General features: G+C 41.0%; 1 protein-coding gene across 2 annotated transcripts in view; it reads left to right on the forward strand.

Moving 5' to 3' along the window:
• Window positions 1-22,381, forward strand: part of LOC128688705 (very low-density lipoprotein receptor) — a 38,442-nt gene that overhangs the window by 12,644 nt on the left and 3,417 nt on the right. For both annotated transcript variants that reach the window (XM_070084585.1, XM_070084586.1), the window contains 5 exons: window positions 18,065-18,229; window positions 20,325-20,486; window positions 20,730-20,879; window positions 21,107-21,271; window positions 21,446-21,601. In XM_070084585.1, coding sequence (XP_069940686.1) covers window positions 18,065-18,229; window positions 20,325-20,486; window positions 20,730-20,879; window positions 21,107-21,271; window positions 21,446-21,601 — 798 coding nt within the window. The remainder of the gene's footprint in view (window positions 1-18,064; window positions 18,230-20,324; window positions 20,487-20,729; window positions 20,880-21,106; window positions 21,272-21,445; window positions 21,602-22,381) is intronic.

A 22,381-nucleotide genomic window follows, 5' to 3' on the forward strand; every position in this document is an offset into this window, starting at 1 on the left:
AACATGTAACGTTGGTTGCCTATTTGTACCAACCACAAGCCAATAATTCCCTTTTATTTTTTCTTTACGTCAATGGCCGTCTCTCACGGAGGTAGCGCGACTGCTAAAGAAAAAGAAAGCACATTCAATATCTTTCATTCAGGAGCTGTCTTGCCAGAAAAATGCTGATATCGCAATTCACATAACCTTACTAGTGCCACATCCCCACCTTTCCTTCAGAATGCAGGCATTGCCCTTCCTACCTCCAAGACTCAAGTACGACTAACCGATTTCCCTGAATCCTTTCGTTTCATAAATAATACCTTGCTCGAACCCCAGCAGCATGTCAAACCATAGAAACTACTTGTCTCCACTCCGACCTTACTCTCTTGGAGGCAAATGCCTCATATACGAAACCTTTAGCCTGTCCCTTCAACCTTTCAGGGATGACCCCGACCCTTTCGTCCTTTCACCCCAGGAGTTATACACCTCTTGGTCATCCTCTTGCTCTCCATACTCTCTAAATGTAACACCACCTCAACAACCCTTCCTTAGTCATCTCAGTTATTTCCTTCGTGATACTATACCGTCTTCTAATTTCTACTCTCAAAATTCTGTGCAAAATACTGACGCCGTACATTGCTCTCAAACTTGACATCTCTACTGAGTCTAGCCTCCTCCTCCTCCTCGCTTTAATACTCAAAGTACATGCATGACACCATTCGCCAGTGTTAGTGCAAATTACTTTGTAACATTTCCTCCCCCTTTTTTTTCCCTCTCGATACTTAAAAAAATGAGACACTTGTGTAACATTTGGGTTTCTTTATTCTGGAAACTTTTCGCAAGCCACTGGATTCGTCAATCCAGAGAACTGTGAAAAATCAGGAGTTTGAGGTAATCAGTCCTTTAGCCTGGAGTCAATGTATTCCGTCCATTAATCTTGAATAAAATGTAGCATATTCGCAGAGATGAAGCTTATTATGTGCTGCAGACAGATGAGTTGGAGCAGTGGTAGGCGGCGTCACCAGTGGAAAACCCACTAGTGGAAGTAGATCATGCCAAAGAGGTTAGGCAAGTTTTGAAGAATTCCTTGAATGACGATCCCGAGATGTTACTGTGTCTGACAAAATTTGAGTAAATGGTTTGGAAAACTGACAAGCTGAAAAATGAAATACGTACGCAACATTTGGGTATCTTTAATCTGGAAAGGTTTGAACATTATATACAGACAAGTAAGCTCACTGACATCGCATCCAAGACAATAATATACGTATAAGGAAATTTGTCTTTTGACTGGAAATTTGTTCTGAAACTCAGTTCAAGTACCAGTTATCTGGCGAATGTAACCCTCGTTTATGGGTGTGTGATGAGACCAAAGACTGTTGAGACTCAAGTGATGAGGAAAACTGTGGCTTCACGCAGTCACTGTCGACTTCTTCTCCCTCAGTGTCCATGAAATCTCCAGAAGTAATACAATTAGTCTTGTTTTCCACGTTGCCTTAAGTTTAAGGGGTCTTGTTCCTCTTTTTTTCTCGCTCCTCTCCAACATATACATAAGAAATAACGTACTTGTATATAAGAAATAACAAAATTGTATATAACAAATAATACACATATTTATAAGAAATAATGCACTTGTATATAAGACATAAGCACGTGTACATAATAACACACTTGTTATAAGAAATAACACACTTGTACATAATAACACACTTGTTTATAAGAAATAACACACTTGTTTATAAGAAATAACACAAATGTCTATAAGAAATAACATCCTTGTTTATAATAAATAACTCGTTTATGAGAAGCAACACAGCTAGGAGCTGCTGGATAAGTATAGGTTAGCCATAGATGTAGTCAGGTCTAAGGGAGGGATCCCAATCATATGTAGCATCTTGCCTAGAAGGGGAGTGGGTAATGAATGGATGTCTAGGGCAATTGATATAAATTGCTGGCTAGACAGGTACTGCAAGGAACTTGCAATCCCATTCATTGATAACTGGGACAAATTTTATGGCAAACATGATATGTATGCAAGGGATGGGGTTCATCTCTCTGGGGCTGGAGTGGTTGCATTAGTCAATTCGATTGAGGGGGTCATTAGTGACGTGTCTAGGACTTTAAGCTGATAGATTATGAAGATATGGGTGTCTGTGGAAAACGATCAGGCTGCAGTACTAGGGTTGAAAACAGCAGATATAACCAGGATACCTCAGGGATATGTTTAAAAGACAGTATTCAAAATAAAGTTGCTAGTAAAGGCAAAGCAACTGATCAACAGACAATGAGAAATAGTAGAGGGCAACGAGTAACTAGCTCCCTTAAGGTTTACTATATAAATAGTAGGAGTCTAAGAAATAAGATAGAAGGGCTAAGATTACTTGCAAATGTAGATAATATAGATATTATTGCTATAACAGTGACCTGGTTCAACTTGAAAGATAGAGAAATGCCTTCTGAATGCAACATACAGGGTTATAAATTATTCCATACTGATAGGGTCAACAGGAAGGGTGGTGGAGTGGCGATGTATGTCAGAGATAATTTAAATTGTTGTGTTAGACATAATATAAGATTAGAAACATCGGACACAGAATCTGTTTGGCTACAGTTTCTCGAGGGTCGTGAAAAGTTAATTTTGGGTGTGATTTATAGGCCCCCAAACCTTGATAGAGAGTGCAGTAAGCTGCTATGGGACGAAATTCATAAGGCATCTAGATATGAAAATGTTGTGTTAATGGGAGATTTTAACTTTAGACAAATTGATTGGAACAATGTGACAGGAAATCTTGACTTTCTTGATACAGTTCAGGATTGCTTTTTAAAACAGTTTGTGACAGAACCAACTAGAGGAAACAATCTGCTTGAGTTGGTTCTTGCCAACAAAGAATCACAAGTTATTAATCTTGAGGTTAATGATGAGCTAGGGGAAAGTGATCACAAATCATTTAGTTTCAATATATCCCGGATAACTGCAATCAAATCTCTGTCCCAGACTTTCACTTGCCTGATTTCATAGGAGTGAAAAATTACCTGGGTTGGCTAAATTGGGATGTCCTGACTATGGGTCAGGTAGGTTATCTTGGTTGCCAATATGACATTTTTCAGAGCATAGTTCTAGCTGCCCAGACAACTTTTGTTCCGAGTAGGGAAATTAGATCTAACAAAAATGATCCCAAATGGATGAACAATATATTAAAATATCTCACTGGTCAAAAGAGAGGCAAATATAGGCATATCAAAAGAGGGAAGGGGCAGTTAAGAAATCAATATATTCAATTAAAGAGAGAAATATAAAAAAAAGAAGTAAGAAAAACAAAAAGGGATTAAGAGGCTAAGGTCGCAAGGGATTCGAAGACTAACCCAAAAGGGTTCTTTCAGGTATACAGAAGTAAGATTAGGGATAAGATAGGCCCACATAAGAGTAAGTCAATTCAGATCACTGACAGTGATAAGGATATGTGTGAAATTTTCAATTCTTACTTCCTCTCAGTTTTTAGTCAGGAAGATACTAGCGAAATTCCAGAAATAATAGATTATGTAGAACAGGACGATAATAAACTATGCACAATTAGAGTAACTAGTGACATGGTCCTCAGACAAATAGAGAAATTAAAAACTAACAAATCTCCAGGCCATGATGAACTGTTTGCAAGGGTGTTAAAGGAATGTAAAGAGGAACTTAGCATACCTTTGGCTAATCTTTTTAACATATCACTAGAAACTGGCATAGTGCCTGACAAGTGGAAAATGGCAAGTGACAGGTCCTTAGCTTCGAACTATAGACCAATAAGCCTTACCGCCATAGTGGGAAAATTTATGGAATCAATAATTTCCGAAGCAATTCGTAGCCATCTCGAAAGGCATAAATTGATTAATGGATCTCGGCATGGTTTTACAAAGGGGCGTTCCTGTCTTACGAATTTACTAACTTTCTTCACTAAGGTATTTGGGAAGGTAGATCATGGTATTAGATATGATATTGGGTATATGGCCTTCAGTAAGGCTTTCGATAGAGTTCCACATCAGAGGCCATTGAGGAAACATGAGGCACACGGAATAGGAGGAGAAATTTTATCCTGGGTTGAGGCATGGTTGACGAATAGGCATCAGAGTGTTTGCATAAATGGGGAGAAATCAGAATGGGGGGACGTCAAAAGTGGTGTTCCACAGGGGTCAGTGTTGGGCCCCTTGTTGTTCGCAAATTACATAAACGACATAGATGAGGGAATAAATTGCGACATAAACAAATTTGCTGATGACACCAAAATAGGCCGTCCGATTCATTCTAATGAGGACATTAGAGCACTCCAGGATGATTTGAATAGACTGACGCAGTGGTCCGAGAAGTGGCAGATGCAGTTTAATATAGACAAATGCAAAGTTCTAAATGTTGGACAGGAAAATGATCATGCCACATATAAACTATATAATGTAGATCTTAATATTACGGACTGCGAAAAGGATTTACGAATCCTGGTTAGTAGTAATCTAAAACCAAGGCAACAGTGCATTAGCGTTTGCAATAAAGCTAACAGAATCCTTGGCTTCAGATCAAGAAGTATAAATAATAGAAGTCCTCACGTTGTTCTTCAACTCTATATATCCTTGGTTAGGCCTCATTTAGACTATGCTGCACAGTTTTGGTCACCGTATTACAGAATGGATATAAATGCACTGGAAAACGTACAAAGGAGGATGACAAAGTTGATCCCATGTATCAGAAATCTTGGTTTAGAAAGACACGTAAGCAAACACTATGACATATTTATTAGAAAACGTTTCGGTCCTGGGACCTTGATCACTTCTAACATACAGAGGTAGAAAGACATTATATATATATAGGCGGAGAGTGAGGTGTGACGCACGTGACCTGAGGAATGTCATAAGAACATAAGAATGGAGGAACACTGTAGAAGGCCTACTGGCCCATGCGAGGCAGATCCTTATCAAAACAGCCTCTACCTATGATGAGGACGGGTAGACGATGAAATCATGTGACTCCTGTGTTGTTGGGTTGGTGCTGCTTAAGTTTCATGTATGCCAATGTTTTTGAAATTTTGTAGTTTCCAGTGTTGCGTTCTATAGTGTCGGTGACGGCGATTAGTGAGGCTTCTAGGCACCGTCGGCGTCTGAGGTCTGGTTCGGTGAGAACGAGTTGTGCCTCATTCCAGTTCATCAAATGCCCCGTGGAGTCTCTGTGGAGGACACAGGCGTACCTTACATCGTCTCTGTTAGAGGCATTTCGATGCTCATTCAGGCGGACTGCAAGATCTGTGCCTGTCTCGCCTACATATTTTTTGGGACAGAACCCACAGGGGATAGTGTAGACGCCTGCTGTAGAAGTTAGAGGTGTGGGGCTGCGTTTCGTAGTGAGGTCTTTGATAGATGATGTGTTTATGGTGGAAACGTTGATGTTACTCATAGCAAGTGCCCGGCGAGTATTCGTGGCAACATCGCCACATGGGAGTACTATGAACTGCTTAGGGGGCTGTTCCATGGGCGGTTTGTTGAGGATAGCTTGTGCCTTGAGTCTGCAATCTCGGATGAAGAAAGATGGGAACTGAAGATATGTAAAGGCTTGTGTTATGTAAGTGCATTCTTCTTCTAGAAAACAAGAGCTGGAGATGCGAAGAGCTCTCAAGAAGCCAATGAGGACTCCTCTCTTAGTGCGGGTGTCTTGGTGTGAATAAAAGTGTATAAGATCGTCCTTGTTGGTAGGTTTTCTATACACTTTGAAGAGAAGTTTGTCACTGTCGGGAGATCTGCACAGTAGAACGTCGAGGAAAGGAAGTTTGCCATCATTTTTGAGTTCAAGTGTAAACTTTATTGATGGTTCAACTGCATTGATCTTGTTGAGAAGGGCCTGGATATTGAGACGTCTCGGATAGAAAACCAATATATCATCAACGTATCTTAGCCAGGTAACGGTGTTGGGAATGAGAGTGCTGAATTTCTCTGTCTCCAGGTTTTCCATGAAGAGGTTGGCAAGCACAGCACTGAGCGGGCTGCCCATTGCCATCCCAAAGCACTGTTTGTAACAGTTGTCCTGATACTTGAAGAAGTTGAAATTAACACAAAGTTCCACTAGACTGATGAAATCTAGAAGAGGTAAAGGGAGGTCGTGGTTTTCAGTGAGCCTCTGTCGATGTCACAGCCCTCTTTACCAACGTTCCTACTGACGCTGCAATCAACATTCTGAGACAGAGGCTCACTGAAAACCACGACCTCCCTTTACCTCTTCTAGATTTCATCAATCTAGTGGAACTTTGTGTTAATTTCAACTTCTTCAAGTATCAGGACAACTGTTACAAACAATGCTTTGGGATGGCAATGGGCAGCCCGCTCAGTGCTGTGCTTGCCAACCTCTTCATGGAAAACCTGGAGACAGAGAAATTCAGCACTCTCATTCCCAACACCGTTACCTGGCTAAGATACGTTGATGATATGTTGGTTTTCTATCCGAGACGTCTCAATATCCAGGCCCTTCTCAACAAGATCAATGCAGTTGAACCATCAATAAAGTTTACACTTGAACTCAAAAATGATGGCAAACTTCCTTTCCTCGACGTTCTACTGTGCAGATCTCCCGACAGTGACAAACTTCTCTTCAAAGTGTATAGAAAACCTACCAACAAGGACGATCTTATACACTTTTATTCACACCAAGACACCCGCACTAAGAGAGGAGTCCTCATTGGCTTCTTGAGAGCTCTTCGCATCTCCAGCTCTTGTTTTCTAGAAGAAGAATGCACTTACATAACACAAGCCTTTACACGTCTTCAGTTCCCATCTTTCTTCATCCGAGATTGCAGACTCAAGGCACAAGCTATCCTCAACAAACCGCCCATGGAACAGCCCCCTAAGCAGTTCATAGTACTCCCATGTGGCGATGTTGCCACGAATACTCGCCGGGCACTTGCTATGAGTAACATCAACGTTTCCACCATAAACACATCATCTATCAAAGACCTCACTACGAAACGCAGCCCCACACCTCTAACTTCTACAGCAGGCGTCTACACTATCCCCTGTGGGTTCTGTCCCAAGAAATATGTAGGCGAGACAGGCACAGATCTTGCAGTCCGCCTGAATGAGCATCGAAATGCCTCTAACAGAGACGATGTAAGGTACGCCTGTGTCCTCCACAGAGACTCCACGGGGCATTTGATGAACTGGAATGAGGCACAACTCGTTCTCACCGAACCAGACCTCAGACGCCGACGGTGCCTAGAAGCCTCACTAATCGCCGTCACCGACACTATAGAACGCAACACTGGAAACTACAAAATTTCAAAAACATTGGCATACATGATACTTAAGCAGCACCAACCCAACAACACAGGAGTCACATGATTTCATCGTCTACCCGTCCTCATCATAGGTAGAGGCTGTTTTGATAAGGATCTGCCTCGCATGGGCCAGTAGGCCTTCTACAGTGTTCCTCCATTCTTATGTTCTTATGACATTCCTCAGGTCACGTGCGTCACACCTCACTCTCCGCCTATATATATATATATAATGTCTTTCTACCTCTGTATGTTAGAAGTGATCAAGGTCCCAGGACCGAAACGTTTTCTAATAAATATGTCATAGTGTTTGCTCACGTGTCTTTCTAAACCAACTTGTCGGTATTTATTACCAAGGTTTATACCATCAGAAATCTTCCCTATGAGGATAGACTGAGGGCCCTGAATCTGCACTCTCTCGAAAGGCGTAGAATTAGGGAGGATATGATCGAGGTGTATAAATGGAAAACAGGAATTAATAAAAGGGATGTAAATAGCGTGCTAAAAATATCTAACATAGACAGGACTCGCAGCAATGGTTTTAAACTGGAAAAAATCAGATTCAGGAAGGATATAGGAAAACACTGGTTTGGTAATAGAGTTGTGGATGAGTGGAACAAATTCCCGAGTACCGTCATAGACGCTAAGACGTTGTGTAGTTTTAAAAATAGGTTAGATAAATACATGAGTGGGTGTGGGTGGGTGTGAGTTGGACCTGACTAGCATGTGCTACTAGGTCGGATGCACTGCTTCTCCCTTAAGTGACGTGTCTGACCTCACTAGGTCAAGGTCAGTCGTCAGTGGTCAGTCGTCACGTGAGGTCTTGCTTCTCCACGAGGAGATTAGGAGGCTGAAGGTCCACCTCAATGGGTCTGGGAGAGAGTGTGAGGTGGCTGGAGTTGTGGGGAATGAGGCTTCTAGCAGTGAGGTGCAGTCTGTCTCTCGCTGTGAGGAGGCTGTAGGTGGGGAGGTAGCAACGGCTACCAGCAGTGAGGTGCAGTCCAGCACCTTCTACAAGTGGCGAGTGGTAACCAGTAATGGGAGGAGAATCAGAATAAGGTAAGTTAAGAGTGAAGATCTGAAGGTAGGAAATCGCTTCTCTGTTCTTCAGGGTGAATGTACTTCAGTGACCAGTGAAGGTAAGGGTACTACTGCCCCTGCTAACAGAGGTAAGCGCATTCTTGTGGTTGGTGACTCTCAGGTAAGATATATTGACCGTGCTTTTTGTAATAGGAATAAGAAGATGAGAGATAGAGTGTGCTTCCCTGGAGCTGGTGTTGGGGACATAGTTAACAGGCTGGATAATATCATGTCAGGTAATGGGAACAAGCCCATTATCTGTCTCAGCGCTGGTGGAAATGATATTGGGAAGGGTAGGAGAGAAGAGCTGCTAGATAAGTACAGGTCAGCTATAGATTTCATTAAGTCTAAGGGAGGGGCCCCAATCATATGTAGCATCTTGCCTAGAAGGGGAGTAGGAAATGAATGGTTGTCTAGGGCAATTGGTGCAAATTGCTGGCTAGACAGATACTGCAAGGAACTTGCAATCCCATTCATTGACAACTGGAACAACTTTTATGGCAAACATGATATGTATGCAACGGATGCGGTACATCTCTCTGGGGCTGGGGTGGTAGCACTTGCAAACTCAATTGAGAAGGCCATTGGTGAAATGCCTATGATTTTAAACTGATAGAAGATACAGGTATGGGTGTGTGTGGGAAACAAGCAGGTTGCAACACTAGGGTTGGAAACAGTAAATGTATAAAAGGCATTCAGCATGAAGTTATAAATAAAGACAATAGATTAGGTCAGCAAACAAAGGGGGACAGCAGAGGGCAGCAAGGGACTAGCTCCCTTAAGGTTTACTATACTAATAGCAGGAGTGTAAGAAATAAGATAGATGAGCTAAGATTAATTGCAAGTGCAGGAAACATAGATATTATTGATATAACAGAGACTTGGCTCAATCTGAAAGATAGAGAGATGCCCTCTGAATGTCACATACAAGGCTATAAATTATTCCACACTGACAGGGTCAACAGGAAGGGTGGTGGAGTAGCAATGTATGTCAGAGACAATTTAAATTGTTGTGTTAGACAAGATAAAAATTAGAAGCGTCGGCCACTGAATCTGTTTGGTTACAGCTTCTCGAGGGCCGAGAAAAACTAATTTTGGGTGTGATTTACAGGGCCCCAAATCTTGATAGGGAGTGCAGTAAACGCTATTGGACGAAATTCGTAAGGCATCTACATACGAAAATATTGTGCTAATGGGAGATTTCAACTATATACAGATTGACTGGAGCAATTTGACAGGAAATTTAGAGTCAGGTGACTTTCTTGATACGATCCAGGATTGTTTTTTAAAACAGTTTTTGACAGAGCCAACTAGGGGAAATAACCTCCTTGACTTGGTTCTTGCCAGTAGGGAAACACTAATTAATAATCTTGAGGTTAATGATGAGCTTGGGGAAAGTGATCACAAATCACTCAGTTTTAATATATCATGGAATTCCCCTAATAATGGCAATCAAGTCTCCGTCCCTGACTTTCGCTTGGCTGATTTCATAGGACTGAAAAATTACTTAGGTGGGTTGAACTGGAATGACCTGACTAAGGGTCAGGTAGGTGGTGATGGTTGCCGATATGACGCTTTTCAAGGCATAGTTCTAGCTGCTCAGTCAAATTATGTTCCAAATAGGGAAATCAGATCAAACAAAAATGATCCTAAATGAATGAACAATAGATTAAAATATCTGATTGGTCAAAAGAGAGGCATATATAGGCAAATCAAAAGAGGAGAGGGGCAATTAAGAAATCGATATATTCAGTTAAAGAGAGAAATAAAAAAGGGAATTAGAAAAGCAAAAAGAGATTATGAGGTTAAAGTTGCAAGAGAATCGAAGACTAACCCAAAAGGATTCTTTCAGGTATACAGAAGTAAGATCAGGGACAAGATAGGCTCACTCAAAAGTTCCTCGGGTCAGCTCACTGACAGTGATAAGGAAATGTGTAGAATTTTTAACACATACTTTCTCTCAGTTTTTACACAGGAGGATACCAGCGATATTCCAGAAATGATAAATTATGTAGAACAGGACGATAATAAACTGTGCACGATTAGGGTCACAAGTGACATGGTCCTTAGGCAAATAGATAAATTAAAACCTAACAAATCCCCAGGCCCTGATGAACTGTATGCAAGGGTTCTAAAGGAATGTAAAGAGGAGCTTAGCAAACCTTTGGCTAATCTTTTCAACATATCACTACAAACTGGCATGGTGCCAGATAAGTGGAAAATGGCAAATGTGATACCTATTTTCAAAGCAGGTGACAGGTCCTTAGCTTCGAACTATAGACCAATAAGCCTAACCTCCATAGTGGGAAAATTTATGGAATCAATAATTGCCGAGGCAGTTTGTAGCCACCTTGAAAAGCATAAATTAATCAACGAATCTCAGCATGGTTTTACAAAGGGGCGTTCCTGCCTTACGAATTTATTAACTTTTTTCACTAAGGTATTTGAGGAGGTAGAGCATGGTAATGAATATGATATTGTGTATATGGACTTCAGTAAGGCTTTTGACAGGGTCCCACATCAGAGACTATTGAGGAAAATTAAGGCACATGGAATAGGAGGAGAAATTTTTTCCTGGATAGAGGCATGGTTGACAAATAGGCAGCAGAGAGTTTGCATAAATGGGGAGAAATCAGAGTGGGGAAGCGTCTCGAGCGGTGTTCCACAGGGGTCAGTGTTGGGCCCCCTGCTGTTCACAATCTACATAAACGACATAGATGAGGGCATAAAGAGCGACATCAGCAAGTTTGCCGATGACACCAAAATAGGCCGTCGAATTCATTCTGACGAGGACATTAGAGCACTCCAGGAAGATTTGAATAGACTGATGCAGTGGTCGGAGAAGTGGCAGATGCAGTTTAATATAGACAAATGCAAAGTTCTAAATGTTTTACAGGACAATAACCATGCCACATATAAACTAAATAATGTAGATCTTAATATTACGGATTGCGAAAAAGATTTAGGAGTTCTGGTTAGCAGTAATCTGAAACCAAGACAACAGTGCATAAGCGTTCGCAATAAAGCTAATAGAATCCTTGGCTTCATATCAGGAAGCATAAATAATAGGAGTCCTCAGGTTGTTCTTCAACTCTATACATCCTTGGTTAGGCCTCATTTAGATTATGCTGCACAGTTTTGGTCACCGTATTACAGAATGGATATAAATACTCTGGAAAATGTACAAAGGAGGATGACAAAGTTGATCCCATGTATCAGAAACCTTCCCCATGAGGATAGACTAAGGGCCCTGAATCTGCACTCTCTAGAAAGACGTAGAATTAGGGGGGATATGATTAAGATGTATAAGTGGAAGATAGGAATAAATAAAGGGGATGTAAATAGTGTGCTGAAAATATCTAGCCTAGACAGGACTCGCAGCAATGGTTTTAAGTTGGAAAAATTCAGATTCAGGAAGGATATAGGAAAGTACTGGTTTGGTAATAGAGTTGTGGATGAGTGGAACGAACTCCCAAGTACAGTTATAGAGGTCAGAACGTTGTGTAACTTTAAAAATAGGTTGGATAAGTACATGAGTGGATGTGGGTGGGTGTGAGTTGGACCTGACAGCTTGTGCTACCAGGTCGGTTGCCGTGTTCCTCCCTTAAGTCAATGTGACCTGACCCGACTAGGTTGGGTGCATTGGCTTAAGCCGGTAGGAGACTTGGACTTGCCTCACATGGGCCAGTAGGTCTGCTGCAGTATTCCTTCGTTCTTATGTTCTTATGTTCTTAAGCCTGTGGGAGAATTGGAGCTGCCTCGCATAGGCCAGTAGGCCTGCTGCAGTGTTCCTTCGTTCTTATGTTCTTATCCTCCTGAGAAACCTTCCCTATGAGGATAGACTAAGGGCCCTGAATCTGCACTCTCTAGAAAGACGTAGAATTAGGGGGGATATGATTGAGGTGTATAAATGGAAGACAGGAATAAATAAAGGGGATGTAAATAGTGTGCTGAAAATATCTAGCCTAGACAGGACTCGCAGCAATGGTTTTAAGTTGGAAAAATTCAGATTCAGGAAGGATATAGGAAAGTACTGGTTTGGTAATAGAGTTGTGGATGAGTGGAACAAACCCCCAAGTACCGTTATAGAGGCCAGAACGTTGTGTAGCTTTAAAAATAGGTTGGATAAATACATGAGTAGATGTGGGTGGGTGTGAGTTAGACCTGATAGCTTGTGCTACCAGGTCGGTTGCCGTGTTCCTCCCTTAAGTCAATGTGACCTGACCTGACTAGGTTGGGTGCATTGGCTTAAGCCGGTAGGAGACTTGGACCTGCCTCGCATGGGCCAGTAGGCCTTCTGCAGTGTTCCTTCGTTCTTATGTTCTTCTTATGTTCTTATTTAGTGGGTCATAAAATAATATTTGAAGTATAATTGCATATGTCCCTCAACAAAATGGAAGAGAACGATATTCATTTCTGTAATTGAAGATGAAAAATATCCCACATAGAAACAAGCTTTGTTTGGCATTCCGTATATTTTAAATTTGATTTATAGCAGCCTTTTAAAATTACATGAGAATCGGAAATAGTTTTCAGTTATTTTAATTACCTGCACAGCAATTCTAAACGAAGGTGTGCCAGACTTTACATCTCAAAAAGACACATTTAAATATTTACCTTTTGGCTATAAACATAGAATATCATTTACAAACTTGTGCTATTTTGAATGAAAGTCGAAGAAATCTTAGAAATTTGGTTTCAAACAATTTTGTTTATCAGTTATTAAGACTGAAATACTAAATCTGATTCCACTCCAAGAATGAACTTACGTACGTGATCTAACCCTCTCTTGTCTGTCCGTCCCACTGATGTTACCACCACTTCGTGCTCTCCTCAAAAAAATAAATTGAATTAAAGGCATGGAATCCTCAAGATCAGCGTCCAAATTTCTTTCTCTCTTTATTACACAAATGTACATTATATTTTCAGAAATTCAAAAAGATTATTCCCTAGATAAAGACAAATAGAGAGGCTGATGTCTCATCCAAGACATCAGTATGTATGGAAGTTTATCTGTGACAGAGTAGATGTTTTCATCCACACCACAGACAAGGGTAATAAACAATACTCTTACTGTCGACCTAGTTGAATTAATCATTGCCAAATTCAGGAGGTTATTTACTAATAAGTTTGTAACTGAAGCATACCTGGTTGATCAGGCCCTGATCCACCGGGAGGCCTTGTCGTGGACCGGGCCGCAGGGGGTTTGAACCCCGGAATACCCTCCAGGTAGGTAGGCAGGCAGGTAAGAACATAAGAACATAAATTTAAATATTCCTTGTGTGATGCATAAAAATTACTTTATATCATGTTAATAAAGTAACGTGCAAAATCGGGAAACACTTGACAAAGACAAAGTGTCAGGAAAATGGGTAGTAATCTTATTTGATCCTAGACTCGCCAATGAAGAATTTTGGGCAAGTTGGGTTAAAAAGACTAATTTTTCTTATTTCATCATCTATAATCGCTAGATTATGCAGAAACCTCTAAAAAATCTAAAAATAAACTGCCTCGCAGTGATATGAATATTGATCTATTTGGAATCACGCACTGATGGCTTGCTATATATATATCAAAACTCATTTTGATTTCAAGCTCATGTTTTTAATTTAAAATATATATAATAGTTTTCAGCCCGTTCATTTAACCTCCACAATAAATCTTCTGTTAAACTGGACTATTTAGTTAAAAATACTTGTAAACGGAATATTTAGAATAATAATAATGGGCAATACCATGACTTGAACAAGTCATATCCATGGCGCCAGTATGTATGGAAGTTTGCTCCTTGTCAAGGTTTATATCGTGATGGACAGTTCAAATGTGTGTCATATGGTGGTTGCATCCCTGTGTCGTGTGTGATGGCCATGTACACTGTCCAGACTCAAGTCTCAACCACACCACCACCACAGACCGCACCATCTTTAACCGTACCACCATCAGAGGTATTAACAAGAGTTTTCTTAACAAAGACATCTAGCTTTTATTGGGAAAACCCTTTGGCTTTGTGTAGAACTTTATCAAGAGCTCATAAAGTTTTATACTAATTGAAACGAAATCCCAGTAAATGCTGGTTCTTCAAACTGAACCTCTGTTGCACTGGACTAAAAAGGTTCAACGTGAGCCAGAATCGGGTTCTGCAACAGATTTTCATTTGTATGAAATTTTGGAATGGTTTTAGGCACACCTGGGCACCCTATTGTTGTAGGCACATCTAGACACCCTGTTGTAGCGACAAATGGGCACCCTATTGTTGTAGATTCAAATGGGCACCCTATTGCTGTAGACACATCTGGGCACCTCATTGTTGTAGACACAAATGGGCACTCTATTGCTGTAGACACATCTGGGCACCTTATTGTTGTAGGCACAAATGGGCACCCTATTGCTGTAGACACATCTGGGCACCTCATTGTTGTAGACACAAATGGGCACTCTATTGCTGTAGACACATCTGGGCACCTTATTGTTGTAGGCACAAATGGGCACCCTATTGCTGTAGACACATCTGGGCACCTTATTGCTGTAGGCACAAATGGGCACCCTATTGCTGTAAACACATCTGGGCACCTTATTGTAGTAGAGACCAGGGCACCTTGATTCAGTGTATAGAGATGGTGAAGTTGGTTACTTCGCCAGGAAATTGTCTCCTGACAAGAATCATTGTCTAGTGACGACTCACTGAGCGATTACGAAACTGTTGTCACACAGGTGTTGGGTATCAGATTAGGTAACGTTCGTCGGGAAACAGGACAAGTGTTTCCTCGTGGGTCTTAGATGATGACCAGTCGTTGGAGCTTTTGGTCATCTGACCGAGGCCTTCCACTGGCTTACCTGTCCACCCCTTTTAAAAAATATGATCAGTTATAATTATTTAGTAATTTTAGGTATCAATGTTTATACAGTGGCTATTTTACTACTAGTACATATCAGTAGCAACATTCCCCCGATGAAAAGCAGGGGCGCCACTAGTACCTTGAGAGACAACACAATAAGTGTGCGGGGCCCAGTACTGTTCAATTGCCTCCCAGCATACATAAGGGGGATTACCAATAGAACCCTGGCTGTCTTCAAGAAGGCACTGGACAGGCACCTAAAGTCGGTACCTGACCAGCCGGGTTGTGGTTCGTACCTGGAGTCTACCTACCTGGAGGTTATTCGGGGGATCAACGCCCCCGCGGCCCTGTCCACGACCAGACCTCCCGGTGGATCAGGGCCTGATCAACGTCAGCTTGCGTGCGGCCAGCAGTAACAGCCTGGTTGATCAGACCCTGATCTACCATGAGGCATGGTCTCAGACCGAGCCGCGGGGGCGTTGACCCCCGAAACCCTCTCCAGGTAAACTCCAGGTAAGCATCCTCTGGCTCGCCGGAGCTCGGTTTTTTCCCCCTTTTAACTAAACAAAGGAGCATAATTTAGTGTCTTGCGATGTGTATAAACAATGATTGGTGCGGTATAATGGTTGTGTTACCAGAGAATGAGAGTACGAGAAGGAAAAATAACTTGTAACGTGGGTTGCCTAGTTGTATCGACCACAATTTATTAATTTCCTCTTTTTTTTATTACCTCAAGGACTGTAACTCACCGAGGTAAGCGACTACAAAAGAAAAGGAAATCACATTCACCATCTTCCATTCAATAGTCAGAAAAATGCTGATATCGTAATTCACACATACCTTCCTACGGCATTCCTTCAGAATGCAGGCATTGCCCTTCTCACCCCAAGAATCCTTTCGTAAATGTTACCTTGCTCGCACTCCAACAGTATATCAAGCCATGAAAACTGTCTCCACTCCGACCTAACTCTCTTGGAGGCAAATGCCTCCAAGAGAGTTAGGACGACCCCGACCCCTCCGTCCTTTCACCCCAGGGGTTATACTCCTCTTGGTTATCCTCTTGCTCTCCATACTCTCTAAATCCCACACCATCTCAACAACCCTTCCTCAGCCATCTCAGTTATTCCGTTCGTAATATTATTCCTTCTTCTAATTCCTGCTTTCGCAATTCTCTGCAAAATATTGACGTCACATATTGCGCTCAAACTTGACATCTCTACTGAGTCTACCCTCCTCTTCCTCGCTGTAATATTCAAAGTCCATGCCTGACACCATTCACCAGTGTTAGTGCAAATTACTATGCTACATTCCCCCTCTCCTCCCATTTTTTCCCTCTTCATACATAAACATATTTGGCAAATGAGACACTTGTGTAACATTTAGTTTTCTTTATTCTGGAAAAGTTTCGCCAGCCATTTTATTCTTTAGTCCAGTACAGAGAACTGTGAAAAATCAGGAGTTTGAGGTAATCAGTCCTTTAGCCTGGAGTCAATGTATTCAGTCCATTAATCTTGATTAAAATGTAGCATATTCGCAGATATGAACCTTATTATGTACTGCAGACAGATGAGTTAGAGCAGTGGTAGGCGGCGTCACCAGTGGAAAAAACCTGCTAGTGGAGGTAGGTCATGCCAGATTATTATTATTATAATCAAGGGGGAAGCGCTAAACCTGGAGGATTATACAGCGCCTGTGGGGGGGGATGTGGAAGGCATTCAGGCGGGTCATGCCAGAGAGGTTAGGCAAGTTTTGAAGAATTCCTTAAATCACGATCCCAAGATGTTACTGTGTCTGACAAAATTTGAGTAAATGGTTTGGAAAACTGACAAGCTGAAAAATGAAACACGCACCTAACATTTGGATATCTTTAGTTTGGAAAGGTTTGAACATTGTATACAAATAAGCTCATTGACATCGCATCCAAGACAATAATATATAAGGAAATTTGTATTTTGAGAGGAAATTTGTTTTGAAATTCAGTTCAAGTGTCAGTCATCTGGCGAATGTAACCCTCGTTTATGGGTGTGTGATGAGACCAAAGACTGTCGAGACTCAAGTGATGAGGAAAACTGTGGTTCACGCAGTCATTGTTGACTTCATCTCCAGCACTGTCGACTTCATCTACATCACTGTCGACTTCATCTCCATCACTGTCGACTTCATCTCTATCACTGTCGACTTCATCTACATCACTGTCGACTTCATCTCCATCACTGTCGACTTCATCTCTATCACTGTCGACTTCATCTCCATCACTGTCGACTTCATCTCTATCACTGTCGACTTCATCTCTATCACTGTCGACTTCATCTCCATCACTGTCGACTTCATCTCTATCACTGTCGACTTCATCTCTATCACTGTCGACGTCATCTCCATCGCTGTCGACGTCCATCACTGTCGACGTCATCTCCATCGCTGTCGACGTCCATCACTGTCGAGATAATTAAAAAGATCTGTGATCGGAGTATTTAGAAGAATAAAAAGGCACAATACCATGACTACTGATACTATTATTATTTCCACTAGTACTACTACTGATTGTACTACTACTTCCACTACTATTATTACTACTACTACTGCTACTTCTACTAGTATTACTACTTCTCCTGCTACTACTACTACTACTACTACTTCTATTACTACTACTAGTACTTTAATAAATTCCCTCTTCCCGTTCTACCTTTCTTGTCCGCCACTTTCCTCTTGTATATATGTTGTGGCTCCCTTCTTTTTGAACTTCTCTGTCACCAGTTATTAATGGTCCAAGTCGGACCGATACGTTGTCATAAGTTTCTCCTCTGTGCAGGATATTTGTGTATTGTTCCAGTCACGGCATTGTGCCTTTTTATTATTTACATATATATTCTTTAACAGAGAACATGTTCGGATGCAGAATTCACATGTCAGCCGTCAGGTAAATGCATCCCTAAGATTTGGGAGTGTGATGGTGATCCTGACTGTCCAGACTCCAGCGACGAGGAGGACTGCACATTAACTACACCAGCACCGCCGCCAGTACCATCAACAACACAGACAGGGGTAATAAACAGCAGCCTTACTGTCTCACTAGTTGAATTAATCATTGTCAAATTCAGGAGGTTATTTGAAAATAATTTCATAATTGAAGTACACAACTTTAACTTGCACATGGGAAATATTCACTCACATTTAAACATTCACTCTATGATGCATGCAATTTAAGTAATAAATATGTTAATATCATAACCTGCAAAATAGAAAACACTTGACAAAGACAAAAAGTGACAGGAATATAGGATGATTAAATTGAGACACATGTGCAACATCTGGGTATCTTTATTGTAGACGTTTTGCCATCCAGTGGCTTTATCAATACAAATTCCAGGACAGATAGAGATAGCAGAACTATATACAGAAAATGAGGTAATCAGTCTCTCAACCTTGGAGTTGGTGCGAAGAGCACCGTAGTTGTAGAGATTCTGAAGCAGAAGCAAGGAGCCTGGCGCATTTTTACTAACGTCAGGTGGAAAGGGGACGTGCAGCAGACGAGGGCATAGTCACTGGTAGGCGGGATTCCCCAGTGGAAGTAGGACCTTCCCAAAGTGATGGGTTAGTTGTAGTAGTAGTTGTCGTAGCCGTGTAGGTTATGTACATGTCCTCAGAATCAAAATTCCATGATGTTGCAGTTAGTTAGTTAGTTACCATTTTGTCCTAGGCACATGTCGATTAGACACTAGGCCTGTTGTGTGTGTGTAGGTGTGTAGGTGTGTGTGTGTGTGTTTGTGTGTGTGTGTGTGTGTGTGTGTGTGTGTGTGTGTGTGTGTGTGTGTGCGTGTGTGTGTGTATGTGTGTGTGTGTGATGTGTGTGATGTGTGTGTGATGTTAGTTACCATTTTGTCCTAGGCACATGTCGATTAGACACTAGGCCTGTTGTGTGTGTGTAGGTGTGTAGGTGTGTGAGTGTGTTTGTGTGTGTGTGTGTGTGTGTGTGTGTGTGTCTGACAAGTTGTGCAAGAATGATGTACAATACCGACAAGATGAAATTGAGACACATGTGCAACACCTTTCCACCTGACGTTAGTATAAAAGCGTCAGGCTCCTTGCTTCTGCTTCAGAATCTCTACAACTACGGTGATTTTCGCAAAAACTCCAAGGTTGAAGGACTGATTACCTCATTTTCTGTATATAGTTCTGCTGTCTTCAAGTTATGTCCTGGAATTTGTATTGATAAAGCCACTGGATGGCGAAACGTCCACAATAAAGATAACCAGATGTTGCACATGTGTCTCAATTTCATCTTATCGATATTGTATACCATTCTTGCACAGGAATATAGGTTGCAATCATATTTTATTAAAAACTCGTCGATAAAGAATTTTGGCCAACTTTGATCTTAAAGTCTTATTTTTCTTATTTCATCATCTATAATCCCTAGATTATGCACAAAGATTTCAAAAAATCCAAAAAGTATACCGTCTCGTAGTGATATGAATAAGGATATGAATAAGGATATGAATAAGGATATGAATAAGGATATAAATAAGGATATGAATAAGGATATGAATAAGGATATAAATAAGGATATGAATAAGGATATGAATAAGGATATGAATAAGGATATGAATAAGGATATGAATAAGGATATGAATAAGGATATGAATAAGGATATGAATAAGGATATTTTTTGAAACAAGTATTGCTGGTTTTCTATACATGAACAATCATTTTCATTTCAGGATCTTTTTTTATTTAAAATATATATAATATTTTTCAACAAGTTTTTTCAACCTATACAATGAATCTTTTTTCTGACCTGGACTATGTAATTAAAACGGCATGATCGGAGTTTTAAAGGAACAAAAAGGCACAATACCATGACTTGAACACTACTATTGAAACAACTATTACTACTACTACTACTACTACTACTACTTTAATAAAATTCTTTCTTCCTGTTCTACCTCTCCTGTCCCCCGCCCTTCTCTCGTATATTTTTGGCTTACTTCTTTTTGAATTTCTCTGTGTGACTAGTTAATGGTCCGTCGGACCGAAATGTCGTCACATAAGCTTCTTTCTCCTCTGTGGAGGTTATTTGTGTATTGTTCCAGTCACGGTAGTGTGATGTTTTATTATTTACAAATACGTCCTTTGACAGAGAACATGTTCAGATGTAGAATTCACATGTCAGCCGTCAGGCAAATGCATCCCTAAGATTTGGGAGTGTGATGGTGTTTCTGACTGTCCAGACTCCAGCGACGAGAACTGTATATTAACTACGCCAGCACCGCCGCCATTACCATCAACATCACAGACAGGGGTAATAAACAACTGCCTTACTCTCTCATTAGTTAGAGTAATCATTGTCAAATTCAGGAGCTTATGTGTTAATAATTTTATAACTGAAGCATACTTCTTAAACATGCACATGAGAAAAATAATCACACAAATTCAAGAGCTGATTTTTTTAATTTTACAGCTGAAATTTTCTGAGGTCATAAAGACTGACAGACTGACATCACATCCATAATAATAGTCTGTACGGAAGTTTGTCTTTTGACAGGAAAACTGTTCTGAAGAACAGTTCAGATGTGAGTCATCTGGCGAGTGTATTCCTCGTCTGTGGGTTTGTGATGATGTATCAGATTGTTCAGACTCAAGTGATGAAGAAAACTGTGTCATCATACCAGCAGAATCATCGCCTTCATCGAAAGTAATGATGACATTTTTGACTCTTCCTGTTCTACCTCTCCTATCCCCGCTCTCCTCCCGTATATATTCTGACTCCCTTCTTCTTGAGCTTCTCTGTGTTACCAGTTATTATTGGTCCAAGTCGGACCGACACGTCGTCATGAATTTTGTCCTCTGTGCAGGTTATTTGTGTATTGTTCCAGTCACGGTATTGTGCCTTTTTATTATTACATATATGTCCTTTAACAGAGAACATGTTCGGACGTAGAATTCACATGTCAGCCGTCAGGTAAATGCATCCTTAAGTATTGGAAGTGTGATGGTGATCCTGATTGTCCAGACTCCAGCGACGAGGAGAACTGCACGTTAACTACGCCAGCACCGCCGCTAGTACCATCAACAACACAGACAGGGGTAATAAACAACAGCCTTACTGTCTCACTAGTTTAATCAGTGTCAAATTCAAGAGCTTATTTGTTAATAATTTTACAACTGAAATTTTCTTAGGTCATAAAGACCATACAATGCATGCAGACAAATAATAATCTTCCATAATAATAGTCTGTATGGAAGCTTGTCCTTTGACAGAAAACCTGTTATGAAGAACAGTTCAGATGTGAGTCATCTGGCGAGTGTATTCCTCGTCTGTGGGTTTGTGATGATGAATCAGACTGTCAAGACTCAAGTGATGAGGGAAACTGTGTCAGCATACAATCACCAGCACCATCACCGCCTCCACCGAAGGTAATGCCATTTTGACTCAAGAAATTCCAATAGCACGAATGTAAACAAATAACAGAACGGAGAAGCGGGTTGCCTTGAACCCATTGTAGGAGAGTCATAAAACTGGCAAGAACTTTAGGATTCACCGGACTTTGAGTCGAACCCCACCCGGTCTGTGATTTAATACCAAATGCTTTACCTTCAACGTTACATCTAGTTTAAATTAATCAGTCTTGCTGCTATTTTTTTTCTAATCCCCCTTACGCATGTGTATAAGAAACAACTCACTTTCATATACACACACAATGATTCGAGAAAGGGCATGCCATTCTTGGCTGCTCAGAAACAAGTTGTCATTAACGGACAGAGGATCGAGCCTCCTCCAAGCCTTACACTGAATAAACCACAAAGGTTAGCCAGTCATACAATACAAACTGCATGATATGTGCTAAATTTTGTACCTCCTCCTGTGGTGAGTTACTTCACCTCAGAACCTGAACTGCAGTAGCTATAATGACTCACCTGAGTCCTCTTTCTTAATTCTCTGAAACGTTTCTCTTTGTTTTCATTGTGCAAGAAGATGGCTGCTTCCACCCATATATCACCCTCACTCCACCCATATATCACCTTCACTTCCACCCATATATCACCTTCACTTCCACCTGTCTATCACTGTCACTCTCACCCATCTATCTTATTCACTTCCACCAATATATCACCTTCATATTCACCAATCTGTCACTTTCACTTCCACCCATTTATCACCTTCACTTCCACCCATCAGTCACCTTCACTTCCACC

This window comes from Cherax quadricarinatus, chromosome 13 (genome assembly GCF_038502225.1).
Source record: "Cherax quadricarinatus isolate ZL_2023a chromosome 13, ASM3850222v1, whole genome shotgun sequence".
NCBI classification, from domain to species: domain Eukaryota; kingdom Metazoa; phylum Arthropoda; class Malacostraca; order Decapoda; family Parastacidae; genus Cherax; species Cherax quadricarinatus.